This window comes from Pimephales promelas, chromosome 8, assembly GCF_988280905.1.
Source record: "Pimephales promelas chromosome 8, fPimPro1.hap1.1, whole genome shotgun sequence".
Classification (NCBI taxonomy): Eukaryota; Metazoa; Chordata; class Actinopteri; order Cypriniformes; family Leuciscidae; genus Pimephales; species Pimephales promelas.
The window spans coordinates 17,773,021-17,792,991 of NC_142776.1; the positions used below are offsets into that span (position 1 = coordinate 17,773,021).

At 41.5% G+C, this 19,971-nt stretch overlaps 1 protein-coding gene and 1 long non-coding RNA gene across 4 annotated transcripts in view; both read right to left on the reverse strand.

Moving 5' to 3' along the window:
• Window positions 1–19,971, reverse strand: part of LOC148977703 (uncharacterized) — a 271,661-nt gene that overhangs the window by 99,634 nt on the left and 152,056 nt on the right. The gene's annotated exons all lie outside the window — the stretch shown is intronic.
• Window positions 1–19,971, reverse strand: part of septin9b (septin 9b) — a 152,293-nt gene that overhangs the window by 91,254 nt on the left and 41,068 nt on the right. For all 3 annotated transcript variants that reach the window (XM_089134102.1, XM_089134103.1, XM_039691392.2), the window contains exon 3: window positions 19,120–19,469. In XM_089134102.1, coding sequence (XP_088990228.1) covers window positions 19,120–19,469 — 350 coding nt within the window. The remainder of the gene's footprint in view (window positions 1–19,119; window positions 19,470–19,971) is intronic.

Sequence of the window (19,971 nt, forward strand, 5' to 3'; positions counted from 1 at the left end):
CCAAGTTACTACAACTTCCTGTTTCATGGCGAATCATCGATGCCACGGACACGCCCATCGACGAAAACGCGCAGATAGCACAACTTTACATCGACAATGCCTTTAGAAGGCACAGAAGAAATTTGAAGTCGATCCAATTAAATTCCTAGGAGTAGTTCGTTAAAGTACGGAGTGTGTAAATCGTCCCAAAATGGCCGCCAAATTCAAAATGGCGGACTTCCTGTCGAGTTTAGGGTATGGGTGCTTGAGGCTTTTTTGTGCATCTTGATATTATACACGTCCTCACCGAATTTCGTGCATGTAGATTGAACGTGGACGAAGGGCTAATTTTTTCCAATTTTCTAGGTGACGCTAGCGTGCCATTTTGCCACGCCCATCCGCAAAACCCGCAAAATACGAAATTTTTCACCAGTCCTGACATGCGTGCCAAATTTGGTGAGTTTTTGAGCATGTTGCGGCCGCGAAAATGGCACTTACTTTGCAGAAAAAAGAAAAAAGAAATTAAAGCTGCAAGCAGCGATGGGCGGGCCCTCGCACCTGTAGCCCGTCGGGGTGTGAGGCGGCCGCGTTGCATATTCTGGAGCTCAGCCGGTGCAGCTGTGAATTTGCTACGCATCCAAATCACCCAAAATTTGACGTAAAATTCAAAATGGACACTTTATGTTGCCAGCAGGTGGCGCTATGACATTGGTCTAATTTCGGCATGTACATGTGTTCAGGGCGGGACTGTTGTATAACGTATAAAATTTCGCGCAGGTGTGAGTATGTACACCGAAGTCACAACAACTTCCTGTTTCATGGCGAATCATGGACGCCACGGCCACGCCCATCGACGAAAACGTGCAGATAGCACAACTTTACATCGTCAATGCCTTTAGAAGGCACAGCAGAAATGTGAAGTCGATCCGACTAAATCCCTAGGAGTAGTTTGTTAAAGTATGTAATGAGGAAATCATCCAAAAATGGCGGAAAAATTAGAAATGGCCGACTTCCTGTTGAGTTTAGGGCATCGCTCCAAGAGACTTTTCTGTGCATCTGGACATGGTAGATGTACCACATAAATTTTGTTTGTGTAGGTCAAACAAGCGGCGGGGGGTGCTTCGTTAAAGGTCACTTCCTGTTGCCAGCAGGTGGCGCTATGACTGTGAGTGAATATCGGCACGTAAATTTGTTTAGGGAGGGACTCTTGTCAAATGTGTAAAATTTCGTGCAGATCTGGGCATTTACAGCCAAGTTACTACAACTTCCTGTTTCATTGCGAATCATCGACGCCACGGACACGCCCATCAACGAAAACGCGCAGATAGCACAACTTTACATCGTCAAAGCCTTTAGAAGGTACAGCAGAAATTTGAAGTTGAGCCGACTAAATCCCTAGGAGGAGTTCGTTAAAGTACGGAGTGTGTAAATCGTCCCAAATCGGTCGCCAAATTCAAAATGGCGGACTTCTTGTCGAGTTTAGGGTATGGCTTCTTGAGGCTTTTTTGTGCGTCTGGAAATGATACACATCCCCACCAAATTTCGTGAATGTAGGTTGAACGTGGACGAGGGGCTAATTTTTTTCCAATTTTCTAGGAAGCGCTAGCGAGCCATTTTGCCCTGCCCATCCGCGAAACCCACAAAATACGAAATTTTTCACCAGTCCTGACATGCGTGCCAAATTTGGTGAGTTTTTGAGCATGTTGCGGCCCCTAAAATGGCGCTTACTTTGCAGAAAAAAGAAAAATAACCCTAACAGTTTCAACAGGGTCCTCGCACTGTTAGTGCTCGGGCCCTAAATAAACTTACCACAAACTATATATATTTATATATATAAACCCAGTAAATCAAAAAGAAAGAAGAAAAAAACAATAAATCAAATTTAATATAATTACAGTTTTACTCTAAATTGGAATCAAAACAAACAAACCAAAAGAAAGCAAACCCAGAAAACAAACTTCTTAAATCGACAAAATTATAATATAGCCCCAACCCCTTGAGTTATTCACATATCGTAAAAACAATAACACTCAAGAAACAAATGCCACATACTATTGGCCAGAAAGCCGTAACTACCCAGTGGCCGTGATAGCAACACGAGCATGCAGCGATCTACTCCACTCGATGATGGTACGCTATCTACACAAACGAGGCAGTTGCCTGGGCAAAGTGGCACATATACCAGACGAAGACATGTAAAACACGGAAATATATACAAGACAGCACCTTAAACATAGGCAAACATGCACAATATAGCCGTCAGGCAAAAAGGCAAAAGCAAAACAGCAGCCAGCGAATCGGTCCTGTGCAGCTAGTGATGATCTCCGGCTAAACTGGTCTCATTCCTGTTAGCTACACAAAGACAAATTACCATTAACTCCCAATTAATAAAAAAATAGATACAAATCCCATGTCATCTGAAATACATACCCATCATTCAGACGTACCCGAGGGAGAAAAGCTCGCCGAGTGCCCACGGTACTGATAATGCAGTGTGTTCAGTGGTTCAATGAATTGAAAAACGAGATGAAAGTTTGTCCATCCGACCGGAGATCTACGAACGCAAGTAACCACGTAAGCAAGACGGCAGGAAACAATGTTCGCACGGAGACAGCAAAGCCACTACCCTACCTGTTAGCGCAAAAATGCTCACACGGAAAGAGAGAGGCCCGGAAGCACAACACAACTTCCGGTCACCGATGAGCAAGAGAGGGCGTCAGAAGGATTACGCGCTATTTATAGGATGGAGCTTCACACGGGGAGTGACCAAGGGAACACCAGCTCATTAGACTAACTCATACTGCCACAATCACGGAATCAGAGCAGTTAGTGGTTCAGCATCAGGGCTGGACTGGCCATCGGGCAATTCGGGCATTTGCTCGATGGGCCGACGTGCTTTGTGGGCCGATACATCTCAAACTTGATTTTTAGGGCCCGAGCACTAACAGTGCGAGGTCCCTATTGAAACTGTTAGGATTATTTTTTTTTTTTTTTTTTTTTTTTCTGCAAAGTAAGTGCCATTTTCGGGGCCGCAACATGCTCAAAAACTCACCAAATTTGGCACGCATGTCAGGACTGGTGAAAAATTTCGTATTTTGTGGGTTTCGCGGATGGGCGGGGCAAAATGGCACGATAGCGCCACCTAGAAAATTGAAAAAAATTAGCCCCTCGTCCACGTTCAACCTACATGCACGAAATTTGGTGGGGACGTGTATCATATCAAGACGCACAAAAAAGCCTCAAGAACCCATACCCTAAACTCGACAGGATGTCCGCCATTTTTAATTTCGCGGCCATTTTTGGACGATTTACAGACTCCGTACTTTAACGAACTCCTCCTAGGGATTTAGTCGGATGGACTTAAAATTTCTGCTGTGCCTTCTAAAGGCATTGACGATGTAAAGTTGTGCTATCTGCGCGTTTTCGTCGATGGGCGTGTCCGTGGCGTCGAAGATTCGCCATGAAACAGGAAGTTGTAATAACTTGGCTGTAAATGCCCAGACCTGCACGAAATTTTACACATTTGACTAGAGTCCCGCCCTGAACAAATCTACATGCCGACATTCACCCTAAGTCATAGCGCCACCTGCTGGCAACAGGAAGTGACCTTTAACGTAGCAGCCCCCGTCGCATGTTTGACCGACATGTACGAAATTTCTGTGGTACATCTACCATGTCCAGACGCACAGAAAAGTCTCTTGGAGCGATGCCCTAAACTCAACAGGAAGTCAGCCATTTCTAATTTTACCGCCATTTTTGGATGATTTACTCATTACGTACTTTAACTAACTCCTCCTAGGGATTTAGTCGTATCGACATCACATTTCTGCTGTGCCTTCTAAAGGCATTGACGATGTAAAGTTGTGCTATCTGTGCGTTTTCGTCCATGGGCGTGTCCGTGGCGTCGATGATTCGCCATGAAACAGGAAGTTGTTGTAACTTGGCTGTAAATGCCCAGATCTGCACGAAATTTTACATATTTGACAAGAGTCCCGTCCTGAACAAATCTACATGCCGACATTCACCAACAGTCATAGTGCCACCTAGTGGCAACAGGAAGTGACCTTTAATGAGGCGTAGCAAATTCACAGCCGCACCGGCTGAGCTCCAGAATATGCAACGCGGCCGCCTCACAACCCGACGCGCTACAGGTGCGAGGGCCCGCCCATCGCTGCTTGCAGCTTTAATTTTTTTTTTTTTTTTTTTCTTTTTTCTGCAAAGTAAGTGCCATTTTCGGGGCCGCAACATGCTCAAAAACTCACCAAATTTGGCACGCATGTCAGGACTGGTGAAAAATTTCGTATTTTGTGGGTTTCGCAGATGGGCGGGGCAAAATGGCACGCTAGCGCCACCTAGAAAATTGGAAAAAATTAGCCCCTCGTCCACGTTCAACCTACATGCACGAAATTTGGTGGGGACGTGTATCATATCAAGACGCACAAAAAAGCCTCAAGAACCCATACCCTAAACTCGACAGGAGGTCCGCCATTTTGAATTTGGCGCCCATTTTTGGACGATTTACAGACTCCGTACTTTAACGAACTCCTCCTAGGGATTTAGTCGGATCGACTTAAAATTTCTGCTGTGCCTTCTAAAGGCATTGACGATGTAAAGTTGTGCTATCTGCGCGTTTTCGGCGATGGGCGTGTCCGTGGCGTCGAAGATTCGCCATGAAACAGGAAGTTGTAGTAACTTGGCTGTAAATGCCCAGATCTGCACGAAATTTTACACATTTGACAAGAGTCACGCCCTGAACAAATCTACATGCCGACATTCACCCACAGTCATAGCGCCATCTGCTGGCAAAAGGAAGTGACCTTTAACGTAGCAGCCCCCACCGCACGTTTGACCGACATGTACGAAATTTCTGTGGTACATCTACCATATCCAGACGCACAAAAAAGTCTCTTGGAGTGATGCCCTAAAGTCAACAGGAAGTCGGCCATTTCTAATTTTACAAAATTTTTTGGATGATTTACTCATTACGTACTTTAACTAACTCCTCCCAGGGCTTTAGTCGGATCGACTTCACATTTCTGCTGTGCCTTCTAAAGGCATTGACGATGTAAAGTTGTGCTATCTGCACGTTTTCGTCGATGGGCGTGTCCGTGGCGTCGATGATTCGCCATGAAAGAGGAAGTTGTAGTAACTTGGCTGTAAATGCCCAGATCTGCACAAAATTTTACACATTTGACAAGAGTCCCGCCCTGAACAAATCTACATACCGACATTCACCCACAGTCATAGCGCCACCTGCTGGCAATAGGAAGTGACCTTTAACGAAGCAGCGTAGCAAATTCACAGCCGCACCGGCTGAGCTGCAAAATATGCAACGCGGCCGCCTCACACCCCGACGTGCTACAGGTGCGAGGGCCCGCCCATCGCTGCTTGCAGCTTTAATTTTTTTTTTTCTTTTTTCTGCAAAGTAAGTGCCATTTTCAGGGCCGCAACATGCTCAAAAACTCACCAAATTTGGCACGCATGTCAGGACTGGTGAAAAATTTCGTATTTTGTGGGTTTCGCAGATGGGCGGGGCAAAATGGCACGCTAGCGCCACCTAGAAAATTGGAAAAAATTAGCCCCTCGTCCACGTTCAACCTACATGCACGAAATTTGGTGGGGACGTGTATCATATCAAGACGCACAAAAAAGCCTCAAGAACCCATACCCTAAACTCGACAGGAGGTCCGCCATTTTGAATTTGGCAGCCATTTTTGGACGATTTACAGACTCCGTACTTTAACGAACTCCTCCTAGGGATTTAGTCGGATCGACTTAAAATTTCTGCTGTGCCTTCTAAAGGCATTGACGATGTAAAGTTGTGCTATCTGCGCGTTTTCGTCGATGGGCGTGTCCGTGGCATCGAAGATTCGCCATGAAACAGGAAGTTGTACTAACTTGGCTGTAAATGCCCAGATCTGCACGAAATTTTACACATTTGACAAGAGTCACGCCCTGAACAAATCTACATGCCGACATTCACCCACAGTCATAGCGCCACCTGCTGGCAACAGGAAGTGACCTTTAACGAAGCAGCCCCCGCCGCTTGTTTGACCGACATGTACGAAATTTCTGTGGTACATCTACCATGACCAGACGCACAAAAAAGCCTCAAGAACCCATACCCTAAACTCGACAGGAAGTCCGCCATTTTGAATTCGGCGACCGATTTGGGACGATTTACACACTCCGTACTTTAACGAACTCCTCCTAGGGATTTAGTCGGATCAACTTCAAATTTCTGCTGTACCTTCTAAAGGCATTGACGATGTAAAGTTGTGCTATCTGCGCGTTTTCGTCGATGGGCGTGTCCGTGGCGTCGATGATTCGCCATGAAACAGGAAGTTGTAGTAACTTGGCTGTAAATGCCCAGATCTGCACGAAATTTAACACATTTGACAAGAGTCCCGCCCTGATCAAATCTACATGCCGACATTCACCCACAGTCATAGCGCCACCTGCTGGCAACAGGAAGTGGCCTTTAACGAAGCAGTGTGGCAAATGCACAGCCGCACTGGCTGAGCTGCAGAAAATGAAACGCGGCCGCCTCAGACCCCGACGTGCTACAGGTGCGAGGGCCCGCCCATCGCTGCTTGCAGCTTTAATTTTTTTTTTTAACTGCCCATCCAACTCGTGTCAGCGGCTCATTGCGTTTAGTTTAAAGGGTTAGTTCACCCAAAAATGAAAATTAAGTCATTAATTACTCACCCCCATACTGTACCAACCCTGTAAGACCTTTGTTCGTCTTCGGAACACAAATGAAGATATTTTCGATTAAATTTGAGAGCTGTATAACAACCACATAGGCTGCCTAAGGGACTGGCTCTTGACGGCCCAGAAAGTCAAAGAAGAAAATGTTTAAATATTCCATGTGACTACCGTGGCTCAACTATAAGTTTATCAAGCGACGAAAAGCTGGGATCTTTGGGCCGTTGAAACGCATCGGACTAAAAAGTCAGCGTGGGTCCTTTCTCACAGACCGGCTCATGAAACGGAGATCAGTGGCCCATTGGTTATTTTCTTGATTGACACTGGGCTGGTCCAATCACATCTTTAATCGCCTCCCCCTCTGGGCTGTGCGAGCGTGCAGTCTGTCAAAGTAGTCAGAGCGAAAGAGAAGAAACGCAAGGAATTAGCAGAGAAATGGCGTGCAAAAAAAAAGAAACCGCCTTCAGTGTCTGTGAGGGGGGAGGGGGATCACGAGAGACATTAGTGAGTGTAGAGATCTGTTGTAAGCAGAACTACTTTCAGAACACAGGACAGGCTAGAAGGAACCCATTACTCAGTTGCGCATTATTTCCACGTCTGCATATTTGACAATTACGCATTTTACTAGAATTAATTAGAGTATGATGCTACGTTCACACCGGACGCGAATCGCGCGTCAAATTCGCACCTGACGCGTCTAGTTTGATGCTTGACCACTTTGTGTTAATTCGCGTGTCAAGAGCGAAACTGGCGCGCGTAAAAACAAAAGTTTGAAGCAAAATTTACGTGCGTGACGCGCGTCAGAATCGAAATCCGTTGGCGGCCATTGTTTTTATGTCGACCGAGCATTCATCAAGAGAGTTACCGCTCTGTATTTACTCTGGAGAGCAGAACAGCGGCGTGGGGATCATCGTCGCCGTATATTTGTGTCCACCGGACCCTTCAGAGCCGAACCGTTTGGCGAGTTTCACCATTTGCTCGCTCCAGGAGCTGCGCTGGATGACGGCCGCTGTCAGCGGTACTTCCGCCTGTCCTGCGCCCAGTTTGATGACATGTTGTCCCGCATCGGAGCGAGGATCACCCTCGCCCTCATCCATCTAATCTAGCTGTCATTTATTTTTTGTTTTGATGATAAATAGAGCCAGCCTTCAAAAGTTATTAACCTGTCCTGTGATTTTTTTCTCTCTCTCACGTCCAGACACGAATTTATGCACATATGTTGATTGTTTTTACAACATTTCATATAATCTAGCTATGGAATGAATAACATTCAATACAAAATGAACATGTCTCGTATATAGAAATAATATTTTAAGTGATAAAACATTTGCTTTGTTGTGCATAATCCCACCATGCATTTAGTCATATTAACAAAATAATTTATTGAAGCATCCAGACACTTCACCACGTGAGCAAGCAGCTAGGCTCCTGATTGGTTAACGCGGCGCGAATTCACGCCAAAGTTCAGATTTTTCAACTCGGGCGGCAGACGCGAATTCGCGTCAAACGCGTGAATGCACAAATGGCACTAACTGAATCATTCGCGTGTAACGCGCTTAACGCGCCAGACGCTCAATTCGCGCCATTCGCGCGAACTTGATGCGCGAATGAGGCGTATTCGCGTCTTCCGCCCCTCGCTCCACGCCTCATTCGCGCCGCAGGAATTTTTCACACGCGTAAAGCGTCTTTGCATTGACTTAACATTGAAATCATTCGCGCCTGACACGCTATTCGCGTCCGGTGTGAACGTAGCATGAGACCCGTTTGTAAACCATGTTTTCCGTTTCCATCAAAATAAAAGATAATGTGTTTATATATGTTTCAAGTTACAGAAATTAGTTCTAAGCTAATTATGAAACTTGCTTTTATTTTTCAGTTCATGTGTTTTACAATATATGGCTACAACTGTCATGTGATTAATATTATTGATTAATAACTATGATTAATTATGTAGTATGTAGACAGACACTATATCCCAACAAAAAGAGTTTTGAGTTTTTCTTTGTTCAATTTGCACACTGAATATGGGTTGGAGCTCTTAATTTTGAACTCTCAAAGTGCACCAGATTGATGAATTTAACTTTAAAAAGCACAAAATTTTCTTACGGGGGAGCATGCCCCCGAACCCCCCTAGAGGGACAGACGTGCACTGACCAATACTATATAAACATCTTGTGAGAAAGACTGATATTGCCAATGCAATTGTATTTTAAACTTAGTAGTTATTCCATCTCACACATTAGATGGCGTTGGTGGTTTTAATCGGAGATGTTGGTATACATATTCAAGGGCGTACACATTTCAGTTTTGTTTATGTTCTAGTGGGCCAGTCTGGGCCAAAATGCCCGTTTTTTTTTGTCCCAGTCCAGCCCTGTTCAGCATCGAGATATCATCCTCACTCACATGAAAAATTGGTTGACACTTAATGCCAAGAAGTGTGTGCTTTCTCCACTACAGAAAACCACTTTCGTTGGTGTGGTATGGGATTTAGTCACAATGCAAGCCATCCTATCGTCCACTCGTAGCTGCTCTCCTCACAGCCATGAAAGAGCTATAGCTAGGCCAGTCACGCACTGTGAAACCGTGCGAGAGACTGTTAGGTCTCATGTTAGCGCCGTCCAGTGATACCATTTGGCCTGCCGTACATGAGACCTTTGCAGTGGTGGCTCAGGACCAGAGGGTTCTCCCAGAGGGGAAACTCATTTCGTATGATCAAGATCACACGGCGGTGTCTCCGCGACTTGATTATATGGAGGAAACCTTGGTTCCCAACCCAGGGTTTGGTGCTGGGAGGTCTTTGCAATCGAGTTGCTATGTCGACAGATACTTCCCTCACTGGCTGGGGAGTGGTAATGAAAGGCCGCTCAGCTCATGGTCTGTGGAGGAGTCATCATCTTTCTTGGCACATGAACTGCCTGGAGATGATTGCAGTCTTCAATGTGTTGAGACATTTCCTCCCAGACCTAAGGGGCCATCATGTGCTTGTCCGTACAGACAACACATCAGTGGTCTCTTACATAAATCATCAGGGGTGTCTGCATTTGTGTCAACTTTTTTTTTTATTGCAAGTTAACAAAACATTATAATTTATACAAAAAATAAGAGATCAGTGAATTATGTATACATACGTACAAGGTAGTCAGAACAAAAGTAAGCAAAAGAAAAGAAAAAAGAGAAAAGAAAAACAAAGACAAAGACAAAAACATGTATGCAAGTATATTGGTATGTTTTAAGCAAAGGGATATTTTAGAAATTTAGATTGAAGCAATATTAAGATATTCCTGGTAGTTGTGATAGAATTGTAGTAGAAGTAGAGGCAGTATTCGTATTAATAATAATAACTATAACATAGATAAGAATAGCGATAGTAGTGGTAACAGTGGCAACCAACAGCATTCATGATAATAATAGGTGTAGTAAGAGTGGTAGCATAGCTGTGATAATGATAATAGTAATTATAATACATATTACAATTATTAATACATATAGATTATAAGTAATTATAATAATATAAATCAGTAAATAAAATTATTGTGAATATAAACTATTCTCTAGGCCTGGGAGCCACTCTACCGCTGCCGGTGAGCACGACCAACAGACCCCCCAATCCTTTTTGAGATCCTTTTCCCATTGTTTAACTGAGTCTACTGTTGTTGTTGTGTCTATAGATGATATTAGAGTGTATAATTTACTAAGTGTTTTTGATGAATTACTAATTATGGTAGCACATATGGACAAAACAAACATGCTAAAAACATATTTATTTTTAACCCAAGAAAAAACAGTAAAACAATACAATCATATTTGATTGCCTTTGTTTCATTGAAAACAGTTAGAAATTCGCATAAACAACCACTTGACTTTGCGTCACATCTTCGTTATTAGGATCATGAAACGTGTACCACTTTTGCCCTGTTAAAATATTATCTTCAACCAAATCGACAAGATTTTTAAAGTTTTCTTTACTTTTTTCAAAACACATTGTGGCAATGAGAGTGATTAAAAAAACTATTTATTTTTCGCATTTATACTTCATGAAACATTTAAAACATTTTAAGACACAGGAAAAATGAACAGTCACAAAATATGCTAGCCTACTCTCCACATTTGAATATTGACAGCACATCTCTCCAGCTTAAGCAGTTATTTGGCAGAAAGAAAAAAAAAACTTACAGACCTAGACATTGTCCAGTAATTTTCGTTTTTGCGTACTGCATATGCGTCGATAATGGTCTCAGGTGAGAGCTTGGCCGTAATGTCGCTTTCAATGTGAAGGATCGCAAGAGACGAAAACCTGCCTGCTCAACCTGGCAGCCAGTTCCTTATCCTCCTCATCGCAGAGAAGCTTCTCTCATAGGTAGATGACACAATCGACAGAGTGAGCGATAACTGTTTATAGAGATTGGGGTAGGTAGTTTTTTTTTTTTTTTTACAGCTTTTTTTAAGAAAATGCGACTACCCGTTTCAGGCACCGGGGGGGCAATGATCCCCCTGCCCCCCCGCAAACTCCGCGCCTGGAGTATAGCTGCTCTTATGTTGCGTTCATTGGCGACACATTCCTTTTTTTTTTTGTCCCTCCGATCAGCCTTCAGCGATGCCTTTTATAACCAGTACATAGTATCGTTCCTGTAAAGTTGCCCATCAACATATAGTCGGTCTATGGTGAGGAAGGCTTTCCTTCCATTTTGCCGAAATTGTTTCATGAGTGGGACTAATATTCGCCGTCTGTCCTGAATCTCCCGTGGAAACTGATCGTTAATACCGAAGGTAGTTCCACGTAGTTCTTTGCCCTTGCTCTTGACCAGTTCTTTCTGTTTGTAATGTTCAAACTTTGCAATGATGGGACGCGGTTGTTTATTGTCAGTGTTTTTATTCTTGTTCGGTCTGATGCGGTGTACGTGGTGGAAGGTAATATTGTTGATAGTCTCTTTTGGGAGTTTGAGAGCTGAGTGCATGAAATCTTGGATTGCTTGTTCGTGGTTATCCTGGATTTGTTCTGGTATACCCGAGAATATCAGGTTGTCTCGCATATTGCAGCAATGTATGTCTAAAAGGGATTCTTATAATTGTTTATTTTCGTTTGAGAGACTTTTTTTTTGTTGTTGTGATTTCTGATATCTTTGTACGCATTTCATTGTTTTCTTTTTGCAACGATTCTGTCTGGGATTGACTGAATTCAAGGCCGGCCAGGATAGCCAGTTTATTGTTAATGGATTCTAGAACACCCACCTCTATTTTTGTGGTGGCGTTAGTTCCGTCCTCGGAGTCTCCTGAGTATTCCCGCCGCGGTTGTTTCTTTTGTGGCTGTGGCATGGTGGTCAGGTTGTTGAAGTAGTAATCTATGAACTTTTCCAAGGGTTCCACGTTGATTCTTGATCCAGGTCCGGGGTTTTTTACGGTGATGTAAGTTGTAATAGTAGAAAACTGAGGAGCTGATCGGTTTGTTTTTGTTTAAGCTGCATTCAGATCGCCGCCATGTTAGATCGCACCCGAAGTCTTGCGAGATTGTCACAGGCGAGACATACGCCTCACCAATAATGTGACTATCAAATCTGCAAACTGGCGCACCAGATCCTCCTGTGGTCCTTAGGTAAAATTCTCTGTCTGAGGGCAGTGTATATCCCAGGGTGCCAGAATATAGGAGCAGACACCTTGTCGAGGCAGGGGCTGAGGCCAGGGGATTGGAGACTCCACCCGAGGCGGTGGAGCAAATACGTTACAGGTACATACGTTATGGGTCGCACGGGTATATTATTTTTTAGCAATAGTAAACAATTATATTGCCAGGGTATCTGCACATTTTTAACAGCAAATTTAATGACTTTTAAGACATTTTTTAAGTCCTCTAAAAGGCAAATTTAAGACTTTACCACAACAACAAAAAAACAGGAAAATGTTCAGCACGACATGACAGTATTAATTTTGGCAGCCATTTTTGTTTTAGTCTTTTTTTTTTCTTCAGATGAAAATGCTTATTGGTCTTTGTCACATTTTAGTAATTTTGTCTTTCATAGTCTAGTTTTAGTTGACAAAGGACCTGCGGGGACTATGATTGTATGGGTCAAAATTATAGATTTTTATTTTATGCCAAAATCATTAGTACACTCACCTAAAGGATTATTAGGAACTCCTGTTCAATTTCCCATTAATGCAATTATCTAATCAACATCAATGGCTCCAATGCATTTTGGGGTGTGGTCCTGGTCAAGACAATCTCCTGAACTCCAAACTGAATGTCAGAATGGGAAAGAAAGGTGATTTAAGCAATTTTGAGCGTGGCATGATTGTTGGTGCCAGACAGGCTGGTCTGAGTTTTTCAGATGCAATCTGCTCAGTTATTGGGATTTTCACACACAACCATTTCTATGGTTTACAAAGAATGGTGTGAAAGGGGAAAAACATCCAGTATGAAAATGCCTTGTTGATGCTAGAGGTCAGAGAAGAATGGGCCGACTGATTCAGGCTGATAGAAGAGCAACTTTGGCTGAAATAACCACTCGTTACAACCGAGTTATGCAGCAAAGCATTTGTGAAGCCACGACAGTTAGTTAAGCAACAACCTTAGTTAAACAACAACCTTGAGGTGGATGGGCAACAACAGAAGACTGGGTACCCACTGGGTACCAATCATCTCCACTACAAATAGGAAAAAGGCTAAAATTAGCAAGAGCTCACAAAATTGGACAGTTGAAGACTGGAAAAATGTTTCCTGGTCTGGTAAGTCTCGATTTCCTTTGAGACATTTAGATGGTAGTCAGAATTTGGCGTAAACAGAATGAGAACATGGATCCATCATGCCTTGTTACCACTGTGCAGGCTGGTGGTGGTGGTGGTGGAATGGTGTGGGGGAAGTCTTGACACACTTTAGGCCCCTTAGTGCCAATTGGGCGTCGTTTAAATGGCCTTAGGCCTACCTGAGCATTGTTTTTTACCATGTCCATCCCTTTATGGCCACTATGTACCCATCCTCTGATGGGTACTTCCAGCAGGATAACAGACATCCCAAATCTCCCGGATGTTCCGGGAGTCTCCAGCATATTGATAGCATCTCCCTGATGCCCGCAAATTAGTTAAAATGTCTCGGAATCTAGAGCGAGATAGAACATGCTGCGCGCATAACATGCATAGAGCGCTGCACGTGCACTGTGTAGAGAGGGAGAGACCTTGCGAGTGTGCCTCGCAAACTGAAAGTTAGCCCTCCCCACTACCCCCACAATCCTGTCACTGAGATATACAACCCTGAAATGAATTCTTGCAGGTTGGGATGTCTGGGATAATGCACCATGTCACAAAGCTCGAATCATTTCAAATTGGACAAATTCGTTCTTGAACATGGCAATGAATTCACCGTACTAAAATGCCCCCCACAGTCACCTGGGGCCTCATTTATAAAACTTTACGTAGGATTTGCGTCAGAAGTGGCGTACGGATGAAACATAGGACGTGTATACACACAGAAATATTCGGATTCATAAAACCGTGCTCACGCACATCCTACGCATTTTTCCCTTAATAAATCACAATCAATTCTAAATGTAGCGCAGCTTTTGAGGCTTTATGTCATGCCCATAGTTGCCCTTAAATAGTCCGTGAAACACCCACAAGTTAATATTCATCGATTGCGAAATCATGTTAAAAACTTAACTTCACTCAATGTGAAGTAGAAGTTATCGTTGGCGAGGTGGAAAAGAGGAGACAAATGTTGTTTGGAGGGCACAGTGTGCATTACTAATGCCAAAAAGGCACTTGAGTGGCAAAAGGTTGCAGACGCCGTAAATGCTGTAGCCTCACAACTTCGGACTGAGGCCGAAATAAAAAAAGAAATGGTCGGATATCAAAGTCGAGGCAAAAAAGCGTCTAGTCATTAATTCATTTAGAGAGTTGGCTAAGGAGTTGGGCGAAATCAAGACTGTCCTAACTGAAATAAACTGTACAATGAGGGAATTCTTGAAAAAAAAAAAATTTCCACACCTTTTGTTGTGAAGATGATGCGTTCACTCCGAATCCTTCCATTTAATCGCCACATATTCTAAGAGCGCAAGATCAGCCACTGTGCGTCATTATACGCATTGTGATGGGGCATTTTATTTACATCCATTTAATTCTGCATCTGACAAGCTAAGGATGTCAGTTATAATCTAAATGGGAAATAGTTCAGCGCAAATGTAATTTCTTGCAGCTTTCTGAATGGTTGATACACGTCATACGTTATTTTATCAAAAATAAAACAAACTAAAGGCATATGCATGAATACCATGATTCCGTAGCTGATGAAGATATTTTTACGATGAAAACAACTTTCCCCAGTGGACAAATAATACATCTATCTATTTATCGATCTATCTATAGCCAATATCTCCCTAATTATCTATTTATCTGACTGACTATCTAATTGCTATATCTGCTCCGTTAGACGGACATATTGGCGAGAATATCAGTTTTGTACATTATTTCGTTCTGTTTACCATCTTATTTATGAGGATGAATTGTATATGCCAATATTATTGAAGAACATTTTTATTTCTTTTTGGAAATATGTGTTAATTTGCATTTCTGTTACAGACCGATCAAACAGGTGTTTGTGTAGGCTGTTGATTGTAAGACTTGCTTTGTGAAGTCTTCGTTTTATTTATGATAGGCAGTATTGCCATTTATTTTACACAACTGTCTACAGTTTCACACACTTTCACGTGTTTTTTCCAACTGCCGACGGTGTCGCCATTTCTCATTTCACCCGTTTTTGTGCGTACGCTTGGGTCAGAGCTTGCGTGAAGGACCGCACATTTTACCGTCAAGTTTGCTTTTTATAAATACCAACTATTGCGTAGAAAGCAGCGTACACCTTCTATTGTGCGTACGCAACGTTTATAAATGAGGCCCCAGATCTCAACTTCTCAGGCACGGAAGTGTCCTCATAAACTATGTGTACATTGTAATGCCCATGTCATGTGTCTGTAGGCATTAGATCATTCTTGGCTGCAGCTGCTCTTTCCTCTATGGGCTCCATGCACGGCGGTATTTCCGGTGAAGGTGTAAGGATGCTCGATAACTTCCGCCGATCATAGAGTCCAATGCAATACCGAGAATATATATTTCATTTTATACTCCATGGTTATACTAAAGAAACGTTAGTCACAAAAACAGATAAAACAGACACCCCTCGTTGTGTTTATGCTTCTTTTTAAAATTATATTAAATGAACATAACTATATATAAAATTACATCTAAACGTATGTACGTTTCATTTCAAAGACGAAGACGTTTTCCTCCGCTTTAAATCTCCACAACCGGAAATGGATGAGCATCCTTGCGTCAAATGCGGAACTTATGCGGAACTTATGCATATAGCCCATTTTTTAGCATTTACGGGAACTTCTCTGGCCCAGACAGCTTCCACATGTGTGATGTGTGCCATTTCTTGTGTATGTTCTGTCATTGTTTAGATCGTGCACCTGGTTGTTATGTATATGTGTTTTATGAAAGCGTTATGGCGTAAACTGTGTGGAGGATATGGAATATATGAAGAGTTCAGATGCTAAAGCCTCTAAATGCCATTTGAAATTTTCTTCTTTAATGATGATTTTTGTCAAGCTTGTATATTTAAGTTCAGTGATTTCACTTAAATGGCAATGATAATTACCCATTACAGTTTTTTTCGATTGCTAAACGACAGTGAGCACAACTGGAGCTAAATGTGCAAAACTCTAACTACAGTCTGCATTACCTACAGTCACCTGAGCACACCTCTTAACACACGGCTCAAAACAGGCTCAGTGTGCACAACACTATGCACAACCCTCACTGAGATAACACACACTGTCACTCAGAACACACTGAGAGGAAAAACACTAGCATCAAACACCAATGCAGAAAATCCAAACTTTTCATCTTTACAGTTTCAACAATTTCACACTTCATACAAAGTAATATTTTCTTCAAAGAAAACAGTGACATTCTTTCATTTGATATTTTTTACATTTTTAGAACAATACATTTGAAAATTAGCAGTTTGCTTCAATAGTCTGTAGTAATTTACAGAATTACAGTAATGAGAAAAAAGGTAGAAACTAAAAGTACATACTGTAATACTGTAACCCTGCCTCTCTCAAGCATTAGGCCACAAGTTTTCAGCCTTTCAGCTGAAATTGTTTGAAAATCAGCAGTGTGTGAAAGGCACAAGGCTGAAATTTATTCTGTTTTGAATGAGTGGTTCACAGTTTTGACAGCAGTGTGTTAGCATTTGAACAAAGTGCTGTAAATCCACAGTGTTGTGCAAGTTGTGGTTAAAGTCATGGGATAAGTGTGTAGAGTTTTGAAAACTGTGTTCAAGCAATGAAAAACGATCTAGAGTTTGGTCCACATGAACTGCTGCTGTGCAGACTGTAGTTAGAGTTTTGCACATGTAGCTACAGTTGTGCTCCACTGTGGTTTAGCAATCGAAAAAAAAACCTGTAATTGTTATTTAAGTGAAATTACTGAACTTAAATATACAAGTTTGACAAAAATCATCATTAAAGAAGAACATTTCAAATGGCATTTAGAGGCTTTTGCATCTGAACTCTTCATATGTAGGTTATGTATATGTCTATGTATATTTATATATTTTTCTTAACAGTTTTTACTATAGCAATGAACTCCATGTGACATGAGCTGCTAGAACATCATAATCAACTCACAACCACAAAAGCATGGACAATTTCAGACTGCAAATTACATCAAACTCAGACATGGCAAGTTGATTGTAGGTTGTACACCTGCTGTAACCTCTACTAAGCCATAAGGTTCCATCTTTAGCCATAGTTCCATCTTTCATAAAAGTGCTCATAAATTTGGAAGAGAAGAGAAAGCCCTCCTCCTCCATTATCCCAAATATAAATAAAACCGACAGAAAATCCATCACATTTAATGCTCCTTAAATAAACAACAGCCCTCATTATAACAATTTTAAATGAAGTCTGGTATAAACATTTTTATTTTTTTTATTTTTTATTTTTTTATTTTTTTGCATTAAAGATACTCCACAGCTGCACTAACTTAAATATGACCACTTCCCATCTCATTCAACACAGTTCTCCTCTACCTCAGGTCCTTTGTGATCCTGAGTTACTAAGTTACATAAACATGCTATATGTTTATGTCTCAGTATGAGGCTGTCTGAAGCACAGGTGGACTAAGAGTCTCCAGTCCAGACAGAGTATGAAACCTGCGGCTGCCTTGCAGCTTTCTTCCACTCATGGCTCGTTTGCATCTTACTAATTTCTCATGGACAGTAAGGGTTGAAAATCAACGACCCATTCAGGAAGTCAGAGTCAGAGTAAGTTCAGTATCCAGCTGAGATCAAACACACAGAACAGAAAAGCTTGGAGCGGCTAAGGGGGATGAAGCACAGGCAGTCAAAATCAGATGAAGCAGAAGTTTGGAATAACTCCTCTCAATAACAACAATGACAGGCATTTATGTTTTACACAGTGTTTGGACATCCTTTAAAGCAAGAGATGAGGCTAAAAGATAATAGGAGCCAACCATAGACCAGGACACCTTGTGACAGACCAAAGAAAAGAATGCTAATGAAATAATGCACCACTGCCTGGTTCAAAAACATTGAATTTGCTTGGAAATATTAAAACAATTCCCTAGTAGACAACTGACTAGCTTTGTGGTTATCTCAAAGCTTAATTTCTCTATTCTGAGACGGGAAAAAAACACATGCTCCCTTTATTTTGAGTGTCTATACTACTACTTAAGTAGTTTATACTACTATAGACTAAGATTTAAATTATTAATTTGATACAATGCAATTACTGTGTACATACACGTTTTTTTAAATTGTATTTTTAATTCCTATTTCATTACATCAGTAATTAATTTCTGTAATTACTCCTTCCCCTTAACCTAATCATAAAATGAATCCAGGTTCTAGCCTTATCCGTGTTCCATCTCAATAGAAGTGTTTGGTAACACTTTACAATAAGGTTCATTAGTTAACATTAGTAAATGCATTAACTAACATGAACTAATGATGAGCAATGCATTAGTTACAGTGTTTATTAATCTTTGTTAATTTTAGTTAATATAAATACAGCTGTTCATTGTGCATTCATGTTAGTTCATAGTGCATAAACTAATGTTAATTAATACAACTTTTGATTTTAATCAATGATTTTGATTTTAACGTATGAGTAAATTTTGGAATTAATATTTACTGAGATTAATAAATGCTGAAGAAGTATTGTTAATTTTTAGTACATGTTAACTAATGTAGTAAACTAATGTTAACTAATGAACCTTATTGTAAAGTGTGACCAAGTGTTTTGCAAGACAACATAAACACAATAAAGTACACTGTACCCAACATTAAACATTGTAGTTAAAGACACCCAATTTACTGTACACAGAGAACAAAAAACATTAATATTATTGGACTATACTTACTATGCCCATCAGAACCAGGGGATTTCCGTCCTACGTGATTTGGCGATGGACACCTTGTCGTAACCAGCGGATGGTGGAGACTGTCATGACCTCTGGTGTCTGTTGTTTTGGTGACACTGATTTCATGCTTTCTTGCTGATCCATCTCCAGGACTCGGTGGCTCATTCTTTCTGAAGGTGGTCTCTGGGAGTTTAGCACTGGCATGAGGAACAATGGTAGATGCTGCACGTGTGATGGGGGCAATAGTCTCCAGTGTCTTGCTAAAGGTGACTGAGTGCTTCTGCGTCTCAGGGGTCTTACTGTGGCCCAAGACATCTGGTCTCTTCAGCCCAAACCGGGCTGTTCCAGGACTAGGACACAATAACATTGTATCTTTTAGTATTATTTTTTATTATTTTATTTTTTGTATTACTTTTTCACTGTTCACTTGTCCAGCACAAGTGGATTTTTTTTTTTTTTTTGACTGAGCAGAAACTAAACTGGTGTTTAAAATATAACTCAAACAATATTTTCTGGTTTCGAAAACTGTTCAGTGTGAGTCCAGAACTATTATACAAGTTTGTAATGTCATATCACTTTGTACAAAAAAATGAATGGTTAAATGTCATGGTTCACTCCTAAACCTGACCTTCAGGGGAGCATAAGTAAATGATACAAAAATGTACAAATGAGATTGTACAAATTTGCCACAGTCTTTATTACTTTTATTCATATAAAACAATAAAGTTACGTTTTAGACACAATATGTAGACACAATAGACACAATATTTGCAGTTACTTTTTACATTTTTGCTTCACTGACAAATTTAGTTCTGTACAAAACCAAAACTATTTTGAAGTGATCAAAATAGT